The 18,946-nt window shown below is 43.9% G+C and overlaps 2 protein-coding genes across 5 annotated transcripts; one reads left to right on the top strand and one right to left on the bottom strand.

Annotated features, from left to right (window-relative positions):
• Nucleotides 1-3,076: 3,076 nt before the first annotated feature.
• Nucleotides 3,077-14,231, bottom strand: med23 (mediator complex subunit 23). 3 transcript variants are annotated; one of them, XM_057016512.1, is made up of 31 exons: nt 14,020-14,231; nt 13,715-13,746; nt 13,470-13,557; nt 13,259-13,383; nt 12,955-13,066; nt 12,748-12,846; nt 12,554-12,655; nt 12,406-12,475; nt 12,202-12,314; nt 12,025-12,120; nt 11,293-11,310; nt 8,699-8,905; nt 8,399-8,542; nt 8,140-8,285; nt 7,806-8,051; nt 7,581-7,723; nt 7,311-7,485; nt 7,064-7,227; nt 6,858-6,982; nt 6,571-6,776; nt 5,814-5,994; nt 5,564-5,734; nt 5,264-5,480; nt 5,052-5,161; nt 4,823-4,949; nt 4,579-4,744; nt 4,384-4,438; nt 4,097-4,311; nt 3,898-4,018; nt 3,680-3,811; nt 3,077-3,599 (listed from the first exon to the last, which is right to left on the bottom strand). In XM_057016512.1, exons 1-31 carry the CDS (start codon nt 14,068-14,070, stop codon nt 3,387-3,389), a joined length of 4,170 nt encoding a protein of 1,389 aa, XP_056872492.1. In that variant the 5' UTR covers nt 14,071-14,231; the 3' UTR covers nt 3,077-3,386. The 3 variants fall into 3 exon arrangements, with proteins under 3 accessions (XP_056872492.1, XP_056872490.1, XP_056872491.1); XM_057016510.1 differs by having other exon boundaries at nt 4,384-4,456; XM_057016511.1 differs by lacking the exon at nt 11,293-11,310 and having other exon boundaries at nt 4,384-4,456.
• Nucleotides 14,142-18,873, top strand: il20ra (interleukin 20 receptor, alpha). 2 transcript variants are annotated; one of them, XM_057016521.1, is made up of 8 exons: nt 14,142-14,270; nt 14,721-14,830; nt 15,320-15,443; nt 15,731-15,936; nt 16,154-16,329; nt 16,403-16,547; nt 16,729-16,865; nt 17,213-18,873. In XM_057016521.1, exons 2-8 carry the CDS (start codon nt 14,782-14,784, stop codon nt 18,143-18,145), a joined length of 1,770 nt encoding a protein of 589 aa, XP_056872501.1. In that variant the 5' UTR covers nt 14,142-14,270; nt 14,721-14,781; the 3' UTR covers nt 18,146-18,873. The 2 variants fall into 2 exon arrangements, with proteins under 2 accessions (XP_056872501.1, XP_056872500.1); XM_057016520.1 differs by lacking the exon at nt 14,142-14,270 and adding an exon at nt 14,306-14,595.
• The last annotated feature ends 73 nt before the right edge of the window (nt 18,874-18,946 follow it).

The raw sequence follows: 18,946 nt of genomic DNA on the forward strand, positions 1-18,946 counted from the left end.
ACAAGCAACAGTTCTTCTTTTCACACACAGAGTTGGTGGAACGGGCACAGCAGGGGGTCAGAGGGCACAAGCGTGAGTTTCCACACGCAGATTAAAGCATGTTTGACTGTTATTCTGACACGTTTGCTCCTTATTTACCCCGGAACAGGGCAGGAGGGTCACCTGGTGGCTGCAGGTTTGTGCTAAAATAGACAAAAACCATTTCAATATTGTGTCATTAGTCTCCACTCTTTAGCTTTAGTCTGACCAAAGGAGATTCTCTCCCATCCCAGGATGATGGAGCAGCCTGTGCTCCTCAGAAGCGGCTTGTGTTTACTCTGCTACTTATGTGCTCTCAGACTAATTGTGTAAATTCACTCCGGAGTTAATGAACCCGATCTAAGTCTCATAACGCCGTACTGTGAGCGTGACGCCTGAAAATGAAGAGACGATGCGTTTTGTTGCCAAACACACATTAAAATCCAGATTATTCGCCATCAGCACTCTGCTTCCTCTCAATCCGGCCTTTATTAAAGCTGCTGTTTGATTTTCGCCACATCAGCAGGACGTCCACGCGCAAGTGACCTCAAAAAGTGAGCGTGCACACACACGTCGAGGATCAGCAAATATCAGCCGCTTTCTAACTGTTGACGCTGCGGATTGTTTTCATCTTTGCCTTTTTCTTGCTGGTTTGAAGCCGTGATTGATGTCCAGCAACACTGTTATCATATAAAACCTTTTCTTCAGACGTCACACACACACACACACACACACACACCTGTAAGATGACTCCCTCTCTCCGTCTCACCCTCCAATCATCTCTCCATCTCCTCACCATCGAAGACTCTTTCAGATTATATTCAGTCTCATGGGCAGAGGAGTTCTAAACCTGCATCCTTACACACACACACGCACACACACACACTTTAAGTCAGAGAAGCAGAGAAAATGCCAGGGACAATGATGCAACCGGTTTCCATAGCAACCCCCAATGGTGGGGAGGGGGATTTAGCACGGAGCTTCCCGTTTAGGAGCAAGTAAATGTGAAATGAAAGCTGGAGGTGCTGTGTGTGCGTGTGTACGTGCATGTAGCAAGTAAGTAGAGCGACCTTTGACTTTAAATAAAACAGTCCTGTCTTTCCAAAGGCATCACACCATAAAAAAAAATGTTCCTGTAGAAAAACTGCAGGATTGTGGAATAACTATAGTTCATCAAACGTCCAAAATGAACAACTTTGGATAGAAAAAGCTCTATTTCCTGATTGCACCTCGCTCCCTGCGTCATTCTGCCGTCACTTCACCAGACATCTGGGGCTGGATTATAAATGTATGCATGTTGAGAAGGAGCCGCAGAAGAGAGAAGATACCGATGGATCATTTACAACAACAACAATAATAATAGTTAATAATAATGATAATTAATAAAGGGGAGAGTGAAGGGATTACACAATCAGACCTTAGACCAGCTCTAAGTATAAACCCAGACCTCCCACGCAGAAGAGCAGAGCTGAAATGGAAACATGCTTGAGCTGATGACACATCAACTCAAGCATGTTTCCATGTGAGGCCGACGTGCTGCAGCACTGCATGCAGAGTGCACAATAACCCCGTGCACGACCCACTGCAGGACATGACCTACATCCCAGCCGGGCCACGCGCTGGCGCATAAATGCACGCACACGCGCGGAAAACGGGACTGAAATCCCAGAGTGCAGCGTAATGTGATTAAACCACAAACTTTAACAAAGAGTAATGATCCTATTAAAGATGTTGTGAGGCTGAAATCAGCGGTTCTCAGTCAGGAGTTGCTCTCCCTGCAGCCGCAAGCGAGGTCAAAAACTTTGACTTGCACTGTCCTCACGATGGAAATCGCAGGAGATGCGCTGGTCCCTGATGGACGTAAGTAATAGGCTGCATAATGTTGACGTAATCCGTTCAAGGCTGACCCGGCGAAAATGTAATGTAATTGAAGACGAGTAACTAGGAGTGCTGATCAGCGCTATTATGTCCCCCTTTCTCAAAGTGTTGAGGGTTCAGGCACACTGCTGCAGGAGATGGGATTAACCGTCGAGTGTGTGAGATCTGCCAGTGCCCAAAGGTGAGAATTTAGTTTGCAGGAGAGTGTGAGTCTTCACTGCTTTTCTAAAATAATGATATGCTGCACATCATAGGGTCTGGTGGGGGGAGGAAAATGGCACAGAGATGAAGGGGACTTCAGGAGTTATTATATGTTTGACATTAATGGGAGAGTTTAACTGTTTGTTTGGTGAATCCATCCCATCTGGTAATAAAAAAGCATTTTAAATGCTTGAATTCTTCATTTGGTCCCAGCACCTGAAGATGCAAGTCAAATTATAATTAGATTTAAGTGTAAGTTGCCCAGCATTTAACTTTCTTTGCCAAATGACCGCTGGCAAAAATCCTGGAATTCTTGGCGTGAATATAACCTCAAACATTTGTTCATATGTTCCAAATTTGACTGTGGCACAAAGGCAGGGAAAAAATATACACATATAATGATGCCAACTACACTCTAATGCAGGAGTGTCAAAACCCAGGCCACGAAGGCCCCCGTCCAGCCGGTTTTTTTAACCTACCAGGTGGAAAACTCTTGCCCACTGGCTTTTGTGAAGGCCGATTTCTGCCTGGGAGGACATAAAACCTGTCTGGATTTGGCCCTGAGGGAATGGGATCCGACAGCTCTCCTCTAATGTGTCAGGTCTCCATTTGCTTATTGGGATACGCGTGGGTGTTTGGCTCCCCCTGCTGGTTGCAGTCGGTATTGCCTGTTTTGATGAGTGATGGGATGGTTCAGCGTCACTCGGTTGTTTGCCTGCAGTGCGTCCGGCGTTTTCGTTGTCCAGGACAAATTACACAAAATATTGATGCCACAGTCAAATTTGGAACATATGAAGAAATGTTTGAGGTTATATTCACGCCAAGCATTCCGGGATTTTTGCCAGCGGTCATTTGGCAAAGAAAGTTAAATGCTGGGTAACTTACACTTAAATCTAATTATAATTTGACTTGCATATATAGATGAAAGAACAAATATATCTAATGTGCATCATCATAAAGAATCATTAATAATGACCAGTTTACCAAACTTATTTTTATTGACATGATAAAGCAATATATAAAACTTGACTACAAACATAGAAATAAAAAGAAGCCAGGATTAGTCACATGAACCTTTCTGAAGCTTCTAATTGCAAAAGTTACTAAGAAATAGATACTAATATACAGACTGTTTACAATGAATTTTCCCTCATTGAGTGACAGTTTTTAATTGCAGTCAAAGAATGGAGATCCGGTCATGGTACTCAGATCCCTACATGATTTCTGGTGATTAAAAAATGTTTCAAATTCTAAATTGTGTGGGGTGTGCTCGCGTCGCCCGACGCCAACTACATGGCCGTGTGGGCGTGCTGCGATGAGGACGGTGAGGCGGCAGCGGACGTGGACAGCGAGGAACTCGGGGGTTGCGGGGCGGAGGAGGTAGCGGAGGAAGAGGAAGTAGCGGCGGCAGCCGATGACGACGTCTCTACTATGCTGCTGTGTGTGATGAAGCGCAGTCGAAGCTTCATGGCCGGACGTAAAGTCATGATGATTTTTTCCACCTGGAGGAGAAAATAAATGTATCAACTCAGGCAGAGGTTTTTCTTTTTCATGTCAGGTCATTTCTCTATCAGAACCCAACCTGCTCCTTCACACTGTCCCCAGTGTACATATATTTAATGTGATAGAGAAAGTCACAGATGGGGTCCATGAAGCTGAGATGCTGGCAGTGTTGATCCACTGCCTGGAGCATCTCGTAGAAGGCCACGCCGATCTGAAACACAAATACAAAAAGACACAGCGTGTGTTTAGCTCACGGCCGCATGTTTCCTGGCATCTGTGGCCAAAGCGTGTCTGTACCTCCAACATGCATCGCGTCCTCTCCTGCTGGAACCGCTGCAGAAAGGGCCCCACCAGGTGATATACGTACAGCAGCTGGAACTCTGTCTGAACGATGGGCTTCAGCGTCTCTGACAGGAATCTACAAAGGGAATAATAGATGAAAGAGTTGCAAACGCTGAAATGACAGCAGGAAGGAGCCCGCGGAGGACTCCCTTACTTCGGGATTAGTGACAGCTGCCCGATGGATGAGTGGTGCCACACGGCATGTGCTAATGCAAGCACGTAGCTGCAGTTCATCTCGCTGTAGCTCTGGTGGCAGGCTGTGAAGTCCAGCAAGGCGAAGGGATAACCCGCCCACTCTGTCTCTGACGTCAGCGCCGGGGAGCTGATCACCGACACGATGCGGTCGTGGAGAACGATCCAGTACGGCTCCTGAAAGAGACCAGGAAATCTGTCTAAGTGGGGGGAATTCTTCGGAGAAATGAATAAGGCATTTTTCCTTACAGGAAGTGCTGTTATCACCAGTCCAATGGCATTCATCCATGCTGTGATGTTTTCCCTGGGAACCAGAGGTTGGCTTAAAGGTACAAGACGTCATCAATAACACAAGTCTAACACAAACACATCCAGTTATCACTGAATCACACAAGCAAAACCTTCTACGCTGATCCACCCTCCAGATCAAATTGTTTGCTGTACCTTTTCAACACAACATTCAACAGAGCGTTGCCGACATCTTTTCCTGGCACGGCCAGAGCCATCAGCTCCACGCAGGTGACGTGCAGGGCATGGGCTGCAGGGTTGGGGAACTCATTGAACCTCCAGTCACAGTTGGGGAACGGACCTGGGGACTTTCCAGCCATGGGTGAGCGAGCGCGTTAAGGAGAGCTACAAGTATTCAAAAGAGATATATTTTTTAAGGAGGGAGCGTAAGGAAGGATATTGTCAACGAGCCGTCCAATCAGCTTGCAGTAGTACGTGTCATCAGGGATCCACACGTTGTCCTCTCTGGGGTTAATGCCAAACTTCAGGTAGGTCTCACTGAGACACCATCCTGGGCTTCGGTTGTCCTATTACGCAAATACAGTTAATACTGACGTCTCAGGGATTAAAGCACAGCATCAGGAACTACGGGCAACTGCAGCATCATGAAAGCATTCAGCAGCTGTTACCTTCAGTGAAGACATGATGGCGTGCACCAACTTCCTCTTCAGGTTGGTTCTGTCTCTGAGTTGTCGCTCGTAGTAGTGAAGGGTGTTGTACAAGTAGGTGACAGGTCGGTCTGCAGGGAATTCAGTTTTCAAATTGAGCTGGTATCCTTATTCCAAACTGTTTCTGATTGCTAGTGAGAACTCTGTTTTGCATGCTTAAGGGAATAACTCACCGTGGAACTTGTACAAGCTTCCCAGATGATCGAGAAGTGTTTCCAGAGACTTGGAAACGGGAAGAAGCTCCAGGAAGCGGTGAATGACGATGTCAAAGACAGGCAGGAAGCGCAGGCACACATTACCGAAGTAAATAGGCAGGTACTGAGGCTGGAGCTGCATGGGAGGGTTGACCTGTTCTGCAAGGCCTTCAAAGTACAGCTTCTCTGGATATTTCTGGTAAAAGAGAAATTCCGTGTGTCTCTACGGGACAGTTTCAGATGGTATTTGGTTCTAAAATCAGCAGGGTGCGCTGATACCTTGTGGTAATTCATGTGCTTGTTGTGCCAGTCGCTCTGTAGCCAGTGCTCAGGCGCGTTCTCCTTCACAAAATCATTGACTCTATTTCTGAAGTCATTGGGTTTGAGCAGCAGCAGTTGGATTATGAAGTAGCAAACCTGAGCCTCGTTATTTTCGTGGCTACGCATCGCCTGGAGACAGAGGAGTGAAGGAGTGAGACAGGTCTCCCCCCCGACATACAGGAGATAAATTTAAATCCTTTCTGCTCACCAGACACAAGATGAGCCGGTCCAGAGTGACTATGTTGTACTTCCAGACCATGTCGTTGAGTATTTCAATGCATTTGTTGAGCTGCTGTCCTCCAGCTGATGTTGAAAACTCATAGACAAGGAAGTCTGCAAAGGTCCGCACGTGGGCCACCAGTGCACGGGCGCCGATGCGTTCGAGGACCCTAGGGGGGCAGGGGAAAAAATACTACTCATTACTCAGCATGTAATAAAAACATTCTATTTTTCCACTTGATCAGTTAACAACAGATGATGGTCAAACGTATAAAAACGCCCCAGACTCAGGCTAATTAGAGAAAATTGAAAATGTCAGTATCAGTGTTGAGGGGCACCACTATCACACTCACCCCCAGTATCCATTTACAGGTATCGCTGCCTTCATAGCTGTTTGCTGACCTACTGACCTCCGACCCTGCTGACCCACTCAATTCTACCGGCAGTTTATTAATAATAAAATACATCATTAATGTATTTCATTGATCTCTGCCTAGTCTCTCCTCTACCTGTTCTCCCCCTCTCCTCTCTCTCTACCCAGCCCCCATCAGCAGGAGGGTCCCCCTATATGAGCCTGGCTCTGCTCAAGGTTTCTTCCTGTTAAAGGGGAGTCTTTCCTTGCTGTTACTTGTTGAGGGTCAGGCCCTGGGATTCTGTAAAGCGCCTTGAAACAATTTTGATTGTAACAGACACTATATAAATAAAGATTGATTGACTGATGGATTAAATAAATGTAATGAACAAACCTAAAGCCTATCTGGTTGATGTGGTCTGTCTCCAGCAGCATTTTCCACAGGAGACAGAGGAAGAGCGGAGGCGAGCCTTGCATGGAAAAGTGAGTGATGATGTCATTCTCGTTGGCCATGGATTTCCACTTCCTGTACTCCTCTTCCACATTCTTCTTCAGGTTGAACCGAGACTCTTGAGGAACGTTGTTCTGCTTAAAGAAAGCCTGAGGGAAAAGAACGAGTGCTCAATAAAAGATGGATGGGGGGATGTGACCAGAGGCGAGTCTGTTCGTGTCTAAGTGCACCTGAAGTGGAGCTGGGAAGCAAGACAGTGTATGAGAGGCCCAATTATGAGGCGTGAAGTTCATAATGGTCTGGAGGATGTCTTTACACCATGTTCCATGGATGGAGTCAGAGCCTGTGAAAAAATCTACACACAGACGTCAAGTTACAGGATGATAAAGTTGCTGTCAGTAAAAGGTACAAATGGAGTGGATGCAGTGAGCGTTACCAGTCACGTGTGTGGCTCTGGCCAGGGTGAGGATCAAGGCTCGGTTCAGCTCCTCGGACTCGGCTGACAGAACAGTCTTTGGGTCACTGAGGAAGCGGCTGAACTGTGGCTGCACTTCAGAACTTCCCAATGCTGTGATCAACCTCAGAGCGGTGCTCTCGACACTACAGAGGAGGGAGACGCGCTAAAAACACCTTTTAAGATTTACAAATATACCCACAAGAGTGTGAGTCTGGGACAACATTACCACAGATGCAGCTGGTTCTGGTTGGTCTGGGGAACAGCAGCCAGACTGTGCAGGTGACTGAGCAGCTGGACTCTGTAATGAGGCTGGATGTGGTGCATCCTGTAGCTAAACATCTCCAGCAACGTGTGCAGGATCCCCCACGCGTGACACTTGAACACGTTCGGCAACAACTGACCTGTTTAGACAGCACAGAATTGTTAAGAACATGCATCAACTTCCTTTATTGCATTACTTTATTAACCATTGAATTTAAATATGATCTCAACTCACTGATGAATCCTTTGATGCCCAGTGATTCAATCTCCATATACACCAGCAGCCTGCTGTACGTTTCCACCAGCGCAGGTGCCAGGGCAACGCTGGATTTAGCATGGGCTAGCTTTATTACCCGTGTAGCAATACTGTGGATAAGACTGACAGCAGATGGGACTCAGCAACAGCGGGAGACGGTTAAATAACTCCAGCTACGTTGGACTGATTCCTTCCTGAATCTACCTCATCTTTGCGTGCACCGTGAGTGAATCCAACAGGTTCATCGGCAGCGGGGTGACAGCTGCCGATGCCATACAGTTGGTACCGGGAAGGTTGATCCTCATTGTCCCGTTCCCATAGATGGTCTCCACCAGTGCCCCCATTGGTAGGGGGAAGCACTCCGAATTGGTGCTGTAGGCATTACACAGCAGCGCAATCTTATAGTCGGACATGCCCAGCGACTTGTTACGCAGTGACTGCTGGAGGAACCTAAAACATTTACAATTTGAGACAAGAAAGATGTTTAGTCTCTGGGGTGTTTTTTGATGCACAGATGCTTGAGTGTTTTAAAGATTACTCATGGTGCAGTTTCAGCGAGTGAGGGATGGGTATCTGCAGTTTGGAGTTGTCATTCTGGGCTTTCCGGTTCAGGTGGATCCAGATGCAAGTCATGGCAAAGGAATGAGTCGACTGGGGCTTGTTAATGTCTGGAACTGGAATACACTGGAGGAAGACAGGTGTTAAAGAATTTTACTGACACTGAAGACACTTAAAGATGACATGCTATACAAATACATAGATGGCGGAATGCAAGAGATCCCTTAGCAGATGTGCACCTCTTTTTCCGGGTAAAGCAGGTCAAACAGCTTCATGACAGGCAGGAAGTCTGCCAGGGCGTTCTTCTGAATGCTTCCTGATATGAACTGCAGCAAGACCCACATTAGGTGGTCTCTCCCTTTATTAAGCCCTCTTCCTGCAAGCTTAAGACAAAGGAGTCAAGAACATCGTGGGTAATTAGAATTTATCTTGGAAATCCAACAGGTTATGCTACCTCCTTTGAGGGAATTTGACACAAAAACATTCCTCTAATGCAATGTTTTAAGCACCTACGATGAAATGGTCGTTCTTTTCCGTACCTTTTGATGCAAGGACAGCACCATGTGAGGGAAGCTTGCAAACTGAAACAACACAAAGAAGATGAGCTGGGAGGAGAGGTGCTGCCACAGCAGCTGGCTGGTTCCTCCTACATCAGCATCAAAGTGTTCCTCGCTCTCGGAGCGCTCCATGGCGTACACCACCAGGTCCACCAGCTGCTCCTCCAGCACCGGGCACCGCTGCTTTTGCTGGCAGAGGAGGGGGGGGGGGGGTGTTAAAGGATAAAGAAATCATTGGGCAGGAGGACAGGTTAAAAGGAGAGGGGGAAAGAAAGACGGCCAGGAACAGAACCAGGCAGAGAAAAGAACGGGGTGGAGGAAACAGAGGACAGGAGGAAAAAGGGAGAAAGACAGAATGAGGGCATGATCAATAAAATACTCCGCAGAGGCTGTAACAATAACTAGTTACCAGCATTAATTTGATTTCTTTCCATGCAGGACAACACCTCCTTCCCGCCTGTCAGTTGCATAGATCTAAATCTCCATATATTCCCTTAATTTTTACAGATAAGTTAATCGCTAAATGTTACATGATCCCACATTGCTCAGAATATTTCTCTACTGGAATTTGATCATTATAATCATCAGTTACCATTTATCAAGTTTCCTTCAGACCTTATGCAGCCATATTAAAAACTACAGACACTATAGTAGTTTCTCAAATGTAACTTTATCCATCCTGGACCGAGGAGATGGGGAATTAATCTCTGCAGTGGCTGTTGAAGTAGGACTCATCATTTCTTTATAATATACAAGAGGGAGCACAGCACAGCACAGCACAGCTCAGAGCAGTACAACATGACAGAACAGCACAAGAAGCACAGCACCACGCACAGCAAACGACAACTGAGTTGGGAACATCTTCCTGCATGCAGGCTCAGGTCTGGGAAGATGGGACGGAGGCGTGATCGAGAAGAGGAGCCGTGATCGCTCCTCTTCCTCCACCGCCGAACACACACAACACACAGACAGTCAAGAGAGTGTGAAGAGAAAAACAGAGAGAGATAAAGACGGATCCACGGGCATATCTTTCTGTGGGCATAGTGGACTAAAGTAAATAAATAATAATAATAATATGAGCCCAGCAGTCACCTCTCTGCATCACAAGCCTGGAAACAGTGAAGTACACCAGTGACAGCTACAAAACACAGACAGACGTAACTAAACAAACAATTCTACAGCAAATACACCTAAAAAATAAGGAGCTGGCTCCTATTTAACATCTCTTCTCTTAAATGAGTATTGTGATACATTTCAGAAAAATTTTGGGCCTCTTTCTTCATTTTGCACATCCTAACAGTATAAAATACATACAACAGATTAATATTCTGGGAATGCAAGCTTAAAATCCCCCATTTTAACTTGCTCCTCCTGCTACACGCTGGTCACAACAAAGTGTATTAATTGTATTACCATCTACTTAACATCACGCCACACAGGTCAGAGTTCACTCAGCCAATCAAAAATCACTCAGCCGACCTGGGCAAATGACAGAAACATAAGAAGGAATGTGCTTCTTTAAGGGAAAATGAAAAATGGAGGTAAGCAGAATACAAATTAAAAGTGTCTAAATTGAAGGAACGTATATCAAGACAACAGTGTGTTTCACGGGTGTACTGTGGCTTCGAAATGTTAGCTGAGACTGGAAACAAGACTCTGAACTCACAAAGAACCACTGACTTGCATAACCTACTTAAAAACGAATACCGGTAAGTAGAAATGAAAGAATTACTGTATTTTGATCAAGATAAAACTAATACTCAATGCGAATGGGGCGGTTTTGTCCAGGTCAGCAGGGAGCACAAAGGTTAGACATAGGAGAACCTTGCTAACGACAGGCAGAGACCAGACTACATTCACACATGCAGAGCAGCAGCGCTTGAAATGTCAATGCCAGGGTTTTCAAACGAGCAATACTTCACTTGAGCTCAGTACCTGGAACCATGAACTGAATATCTATATGTCTATATCGCAGCTGAAAGATAGCACTATTTTTGTAGTCAAATCTATTTTAGGTCTTGTTCCCGAGTTACGCGATATCAAAAGAAGGAAGCTGCAGACGCTGGGCCACAGCAAAGCAAATGTGCATGTGTGAGAAGCAAAGCTATAAAGGATTACCCAAATACAAAATGTTACTTTAAAATGGGCTTTGAATGCATTATCAATGCCAACATACAACACACTGACTACTAGACACACCTTTTATAACAGGCCTGGAATTCTGTTTCAGTAGATTTAAGACTGCAGGAAATAAATTACAAATATGCGGAAACAAAGTATTAAAATCTTTACTTGCCCATTAAGCTGTTTATAGAACAAAAACCCTCCTCCCTCTCTCTGCCATCTTTGGGAAATACCTTGCCTGCAGGATAGCAGGATTTAGCTGGTATTGTAAGTATATCTCTATGAAACCCCTGTTGTGATCATTTCAAGCTCTGCAACAGTTCTCTTTATTCCAGCTATCCACTTTAATAATCCTTTTTTGGCTTCCAGGTTCCATGTTCTAAGTTCTAAAGCTAAGCATCCAACAGGGCTGGTTAGTTGGTAGACAACCGGGAGGAGGAACAACAACATACCTGGGCAATGTTCAGAGTCTAGAGAGCGCATGGTAGGGACAGACAAACACGACACACAACCAAAAGACAAGAGAGAGAGAAGGAGAGAAAGAGCAAGAAGAGAAACAAAGAAAAGAGGAGTAAGAAATCGTGAGGGGAAAGTGGAGAGACAAAGAAAGAGAAAGTGGTGACTAAGGAGCTAGGTTGTTCACTGTCTGTTCAGCACAGTTAGTGTCAACTCAGCCAGCAAACGAAGACAAAAGGAATTTGACGTTATTCGTTCACAGCTCAGCAGTGTTGATTATGCTGTTAGCAACAGATACAAAGGCAGCAGGGACAAGGAGGAGCTCGTGGAGCTTGGCTGAGTTGAAACTGGATGAACCCAACAGGGAAAACTAACACCGGTGCATTATGGGTCAGGCTCACAGCATTGGCTTGCTTCACATATAATCTCATAGAGTTGTATTACTACAACAACAATAGAGGAGCAGTGTCAAAGGGGAAATACACAAAGATGCCATACATGGAAATAAAGAACCAGGAAATATGAATAAAAGGACCAGAAAATGAGGGGAGACAATGAAGATATGATTAGGTGCGGGAAGGACTCGAGGACACTAGACAATAAGGGATGAGTGGGAAATGATGGAAGCAGGTAGGGGGAGACTTAGGTGGTGCAAATTACAGTGAATAGGCGGGGAAACAATGGCAGGTGAAAGACCTGATGCTGACGCAAAGGAAACAAAATCTTACCTGTTTATTGAGTCCTAACATGTTGCACACCATTTCTCTAGAATACGGTTGCTCTAACACATAGCGGAGCAAGCCAGTTTGAGGCTCAAACAGTTCCTGATGTGATAAGGAAATAAATTCATCACTGTGCTTGCCCATACATGTGTCCTTTATTAATTTAAAGTCAAAAAATGTCACCTTGTCAAATGGCAGCATGCCTTTCAGAGGGAAGTGAAGAGTACTGGGGTCTAATTTCCAGGAGTTACAAATGGCGCCACTGTTATTCACTACCGGTAACAGGCTGCACCGGCCTGTAGACACAAACACACACACCCACACACGCATCAATGCATGAAGCAACTAATCACCAATCAGTACTCAAAGTAAAAGTGTGCCTCTTACCGCAGATTGAGTTAATTCTGGCTGTGGGCCGGAAACTGTCCACAAAATCTGATATCAAACTGCCAAGAAGCTTTACAGAGACAGTATAGCATAAACATAAATGTTTGTTATCAGGACCATATGCAATCGGTGCTTGCTCCATACGCACCCAATGTGACAGCTGCCCCTCTGGGTACAGTTTCCTGATTTCTGTAACAGCAAAATAAGCAGGAAGAAGGCAGGCATTTCTGTCAAGTATATACTCCACCACCTGAAACACACAGAATTAACAATTGGTGCCACCAACTCAATGTAATAAATCATATCATAATTCATTCTTGCAAGTAAACAAGAGGAAAATACCTCTCGTGCAGCTAGAAGCTGTTGGACTATAGATGAGCTGACTGTTGTAGGAATGGTTTGAATTTTATCCAAAAGTGCTTTTAACAGGTCTCGAACACCCTGGAAGAGAAAAACAGTTTCAATTATGATGCATTTTGATGTTTAAAAGCCAGTAGCTAGGCTATAGTGTACAGATTCAGCTCGTGTCGTGCTTTTGTGTTACAACACCTTATAGTCCACTCCGCCAATGATTTTGCGTATTAGTTTGAAAGTTAAAGCCCACAACTGAGTCCTTTCCCACTCCAAACTGTCTGAGCTTATAAGGGCTGCACACACCATCCTGCAGTAAAACAGAGATTTATGATCATTCACACAGATTACACACTTGATCGATAATATTGCCAACTTGAGATACACAATTAAATGAAGTATAGACGTTTCACATTATCTAATGTAAATAACTCTAAACTATAATGACGCACAAGCTATAATTCATTCAATTTAACAACATTAGATGTGAATTTGGAAGCACCTGGGTGGTAACAGACTGGTCTCCACAGCCATTGCCAAACACTCATAGAGGAATGAGATCCTTTTGGGGCTGTGCTGGCTGTGAATAAACCGCACTATCCATTGTACACACTGTTCATGAGATTCCTGCAAATCCATATAAAGGTCATTAAGATGGATCAAATGGGCAATCAGCCTTTTGTATGCAAGCGTGTGAGCATCTGTGTACAGACCAGTGGTAGTGTTCCCCAGTACTGCCTGAAAGCTCCAAGACAGCTGATGAGTTTAGTCCTCTCATCTTCCGGAGTGTCCATAAACATCCTAAACACAGGACACTTTCGTTACTTTCACAAGCAGTTAGCTTAAACCTGCTGCGAGTTCACAATACATTTAAACATATTACTCAGAAAATCAATTAAAAGAAAAACACGATTTCCAAGAGCAAACACGGGATTTATTGGTATTATTTAACTCTCACCCAGCAAAGGCTTCTTCTATCATCACGGTTTTCTAGAGAGACAAAAGAAATTAATTTAAAAAATCTCTTGGATTTTCACCTCTACTCAATGCAATGTAAAAATTAATGTTCATTAAACTATTTAGTTGGTTAAATGATATCCAGCTACACAGTTACATACGTGCATTACATGATATAATTCATAAGAGCGTTGTATCTTTATTTATTTGCAGAAACACATCAGGCTTCTAAATTAATAGAATAGAAGTGGCTACTATTTTCGGAAATGCTAACCCATGTTAGCGGAACATAAAGATGCCAATTACCACAACATCTTCAAAGATGCTCTGAAGCTGCGCTTCCATCGACAGTGCCATTTTTGCACAGAAACGCCAATTTCTAGGCCGCCATAGAAGAAAATAAATATTTATTTTAGTTGGCGCAGACAATGTATTCAATGATCGAACTGCTATCCGATGCTAACAAGCGCCGGACCGAATGCGCCGAGAAACGCGCAACTGCAAAAACAGTCCGGGCGAATCACGGAAACACGGGCTGCAGCGTTCTGCTTCAAGAGGTGACCATGCTGTTCTTTGAATTATTTCTTCCCCTTTAAAATCGACTTTAGTATAATGTACTTTAAAGTAAACTGTTTGTTTACAGACGTTACCGTATGTTAATAAAAATGGGTTTCATACAACGCAATCCCCTATAATCATCGTTGAAATTACTGGAATCGTTTCAACAAGTCAGATATCTCCTCCGCTCCCGGGCGGTTGCGCGCGTCCTCGAGGTGTTATGCGCACAAACGGGTACAGTCACATACCTTTCCACACAGAAAAATGTAATGGGTTCATCCTACCCGCCGTAAATCCTTTATCGGTGTGCTGTGCTGCTGTGCGGTTCGGAACTTTCTCTGCTTTGGATTCAAATGCCAGTGTCGTTTAATTATTATTTCCGTTTTTCATTTGTTAATTTTCTCTTTTTGGGTTCTTTTCCACTTTTATGTCGCATCTTTGGCTACCAGGGGACAAATCTTTGAAATGTTGGGACAACATCAGTAACATCAGACAGAGCCCCAAACAGACATGTGGAAGACGGTTCTCTTGCTCAGTCTCGGGGCTCTTTGGTGCACAGGTATGGCAGCTCTGCGGTATCGTTACCGTTTTATAATTGCAATTGCATGTATACATGCAATACATTACAACATTATACATTTTGTCATACATTACAAAATTATTAGTTTTATCATAGTGCTATTTTAGTATTCCTTGCTTGTACTGTTAATTTTTTATCAAAATGACCATGACTCTGGAATAAAGATATATTTTCTTACCATATTGTTTGTTGGTTATAAAATATTTCATTGTTTAAGCAATGATGTTGTCATTTGAGCTCTATTATAAACAAAACCTTGTTTTCCTTAGTTTTCTTGTGTTTTATGCAAGTTAACAATGTTTGACACATATAGCCAGCAATGGCGTTATGCATGTCACATGTGTTATCTACCAGTAAGCACAGGCTTGTCAGAGTTGTTAATAAACTTTGTACTTTGTTAATGTGTCAATATTTTACTCTGCCAGGTGAATGAATAATTATGTTTTGCTTTGTTGTTGTTCCCCTTAGTCTCTGCCTCTCTGCCCAGCCCCACCAGTGTCATCATTTCCTCTGTGAACCTGAGAAATGTACTGGAATGGACCCCAGGAAATGGCACCCCGGGTGATGCGATATTTACAGTCCAATATGCAGTGTAAGGTTTGGAAGATGAAATGTGATTTTTGGTTTCTGGCTTTTCTAGGGTTAAGTTAAATTAAAGAGAAACTCACCATTTTGCCACCCATATTGGAACTTTCCAGTAATGAAGGACTGAAGGGGGAAGGGGGACGGGGGGAGTGGCAGATACACAAAACAATAATGTAACAAGAGCCAAAAAACAAAGTCGAGGTTTGACGCTTGAGGGGAAGCAGCATAGTGAGTTGATTGTGCAATGTTGACTGATGCGTGTTTTAGATCCGTTTTCGTTTTTCTTTTGTGCAGTTATGGGGACAGTGATGCGGACAGCAAAGGGCGACGGGTGCGCTGGAGGGCGGTGCAGGGGTGTGTAGAAGTAGCGCAGAGCTGGTGTGATCTGAGCAACGAGACGTGGGACCTCGAGCATGGATACTATGCTAGAGTTCGTGCTAAGACCAGACGAACATCCTCCACATGGGTCTTTACGCGAAGATTTGACCCAAAATCAGACAGTAAGAATTAGAGCGATTGTGGCTCTACAATTTTTTTGAAGTTGCACATTTGTACTGAATTATTTGTAAAATCATTCCAAAATATGAAAAAAGCATTTATTATGCTCACATTTTCTGTCCATAATGTGATAACGTTATAAAAATACATTACCAGCAGGCCTTACTTTGATTTAAAATTTCCAAAATATATCTAAATAATTTTTGTCCCGTCTTTTAGCTACCTTCGGTCCTCCACTGGTGACTATTGAAATAGAGAACAACAGTGCCATCATCACAATAAAGGGACCAATGAGGTATCAGCCGAAAAACCACATGGCAGTTGTATCCATGGCAACGCTATACCCCCAGATGTTGTACAACCTCTCTGTTAAGAATACCTACCATGGCGAGACGGTGAGTATAAAAGTCAGACCAAGCTGTCACATTTGCCAATAGAACTGATAAATCTCCATGTGTGTGTTTATAGAGCCATTTCAGACTTTCCTCTGGTCTGTACAAGCACCTCCTGTCAGACTACAACACAGAGTACTGCTTCTCTGTCAAGGCCAAATTCCTCGTCATGCCCATCCAGTGCCAGTCATCAGAATGGCAGTGCATAACCACGCCTCAAGGTATTTTCCACCTGGTGTGCCAGAGCAAATATTGCCTTTTCTTCTGAGCAATTACAGTTTAGAGTTGTTGACTCAAGTGTAACTGTTGACATTGTAAACTTATCTGGTAGGTTTTTACGTGACACAGACATGAATGTGTAACATATTTTCATTCATCTCCTTTCTCCCTGTCTATCTCCAGATCCGCTGGTCATTCAGCTGCAGTGGGTGATTATGGGTATTGTGGTCCCCTTTCTGTGTGTGTGTGTTATAGTGGTGATTGGCCGCATTCTCTACCAATACCTGATGGGAATGGGACAAAAGACACCATATACACTGGTAATACGAACAACACGGCTGTTTAGCACGAATGCATTAGCATTTAAACCACATTTAGGCATTTTAGAAACGTTAAATATGTATTAACAGCTTGGTCAATTAAAATAAATGTGCAAATCTTAGAATGTCTCACTATGATATAACAACCTTCAACAAAGAAAACAACCGTTTTAAAAACCACCGACTGTTGCTGCCTCAGACTCTTTTCTGCATTTTGTTTGCCAAGTAAAGAAAGCATGTCTAATCCATGGCGATTGAGGGAGTGCCGTGCTATGGAGAAGTTGCTCTTAGCATGTATTTTGAGTTTAAGTATACCTTCTGAATACCTCTTTTTCCTCAACATCTAGGACCAAGGTTTTTTTAATCAGCCCTCTCTGGCGTTTCCTCTTGAGAAAATCAACCTTAACGCCATCAATGACATGGCGCCAGCAGACCCTATGCCGGACCAACACTTTGAAGATCCCCCTCCCCAGTACGCCAGATATCTGCCCCCACAGCTGCCGTATGACTGTGGCCATCCATCCATCGACTATAGTTTTGTGTTTTCACCATCTACAAGTTGCAGACAGGAAGAAAGAATGAGAGGGCGTGTCAATGATGAAGGTGGGAATAATCTGAACCATCAGAAGGATCACTCTTCTGGAGTTTATGCTCCTCAGGCAACATCTTCCTGCTTGGGGAGGTCATTCCATGCAGACCTGCCGGAACACTCAGCATCAGCAGAGCTGAGCGCTCCAGAACAGGCTGGGACCCTCCATATTCCCCTAAATCTGAAGGGAGATAAAATTACAGTTTCAGGGATGGAAGAAAAAAATGCGAATGAGCTGGAACCCCTTCTTTCTGTTTACGCTGCTCACAACACCAAATGCATGGCCGCCGCCCACTCTGAGCAGTCCGACTTCAGATTGGCAGATGACTTAAGGGCTATGGGTTTAGAAGAAACAGAAAAGGATGGTGGCGGGCATGCGGAGGGGGAGGAGCAAGAGAGAGAGATTATTTTTATTGACTGGGATCCGAAGTTGGGCAAACTTGTGCTTCCAGAGTTGGCAAAGTGGATCGACAGTGGAAATGAGCCGGAAAATGGAGGGGAGTCCAACGAAGGGGGGGAGGAGGAGGGGAATGTGATGGAGGGGGCGCTGTTGTTGGGGGATGTGTTTGTGAGACAGGCGTCTGAAGAGGAGGAGCAGGCACCAAGAGAGCCGGAGAGAGACCCAGAAGGAGGAGGGGAGGGGCCCGATATTCTGGCCAAATGGAATTTGGTGTTCCCCTCAGATGATTAAATGTGTTCAACGCTGTTAGTTTTGTTGTTTTGATAGTGTATTTTTATTTAAAAAAGAGATGAATTCTAAAATGAATTCTGTTTCATGGTACAAACTGTGACTGTTCCAAAGCTGCTGTGATGTTTGGTTACGTGTTAATGTTTAGGTGGTTTTCGTTAATGTTTCCTTGCCAGTTGTTATTGCTGCTGACATTGAGTTAGAGCACTTCCTTGTTTTCTTTGAACATATTGCTCTCTGCAGAACGTGTTCTGCCTCAAACTGTGCCATCCATTGGTCGCAGTGTTCGGTCTTTATTCTCCGTCACATGTGCAGGTTAAACCAGCAATTCTAATTCATATACAGATGTACATACACAGGAATATTTTGTAGTGTTGATATTTTCCTCTGGTGTCAGTGTCATGTAACAGTGGTGACAATGTTTTTACCGTTTGATCTTCCTCAGTTTTTTTGGCCTATTCACTAAATTAAAACTTTTTATCTTTCTGTTACTTTTTTAAAAAACAGCTTAGGTTGTCAACCACACTCATTTGGAGATTATGTCTGTTTTCTTATATATAAAAGGTCCGTTTATTGGCTTAGTTTTTACAGAAATTCAAAATATGTATGGATATTCTGAGATTGGTATTCTTTTTCTTACTTTGAGAAATAAAATTTTTCCAAGAATGTCTGTTATTTTAAAGAAATTATACACCTGCTGATCAAAATGTGCAAATAAAAGTTTAAGGAAGTTTAGGGTTTTTTTTATTTAAATGATGTTAACTTAATATTGCTAATTTTTACAAAACAACCATCAGTTTTACC

Source organism: Takifugu flavidus, chromosome 19, assembly GCF_003711565.1.
Source record: "Takifugu flavidus isolate HTHZ2018 chromosome 19, ASM371156v2, whole genome shotgun sequence".
In the NCBI taxonomy this organism is placed as follows: domain Eukaryota; kingdom Metazoa; phylum Chordata; class Actinopteri; order Tetraodontiformes; family Tetraodontidae; genus Takifugu; species Takifugu flavidus.

Coding starts and splice junctions, on each gene's coding strand:
- med23 (XM_057016510.1), bottom strand. CDS start 14,070: ATGGCACTGTCGATGGAAGCGCAGCTTCAGAGCATCTTTGAAGATGTT. Junction 13,067..13,258: donor ACCAGTCTGTTACCACCCAG/GTGCTTCCAAAT, acceptor GTTTTACTGCAG/GATGGTGTGTGCAGCCCTTA. Junction 8,286..8,398: donor TGCTTTACCCGGAAAAAGAG/GTGCACATCTGC, acceptor GTCTTCCTCCAG/TGTATTCCAGTTCCAGACAT.
- il20ra (XM_057016521.1), top strand. CDS start 14,782: ATGTGGAAGACGGTTCTCTTGCTCAGTCTCGGGGCTCTTTGGTGCACA. Junction 15,937..16,153: donor ATTTGACCCAAAATCAGACA/GTAAGAATTAGA, acceptor CCCGTCTTTTAG/CTACCTTCGGTCCTCCACTG. Junction 16,330..16,402: donor ATACCTACCATGGCGAGACG/GTGAGTATAAAA, acceptor GTGTGTTTATAG/AGCCATTTCAGACTTTCCTC.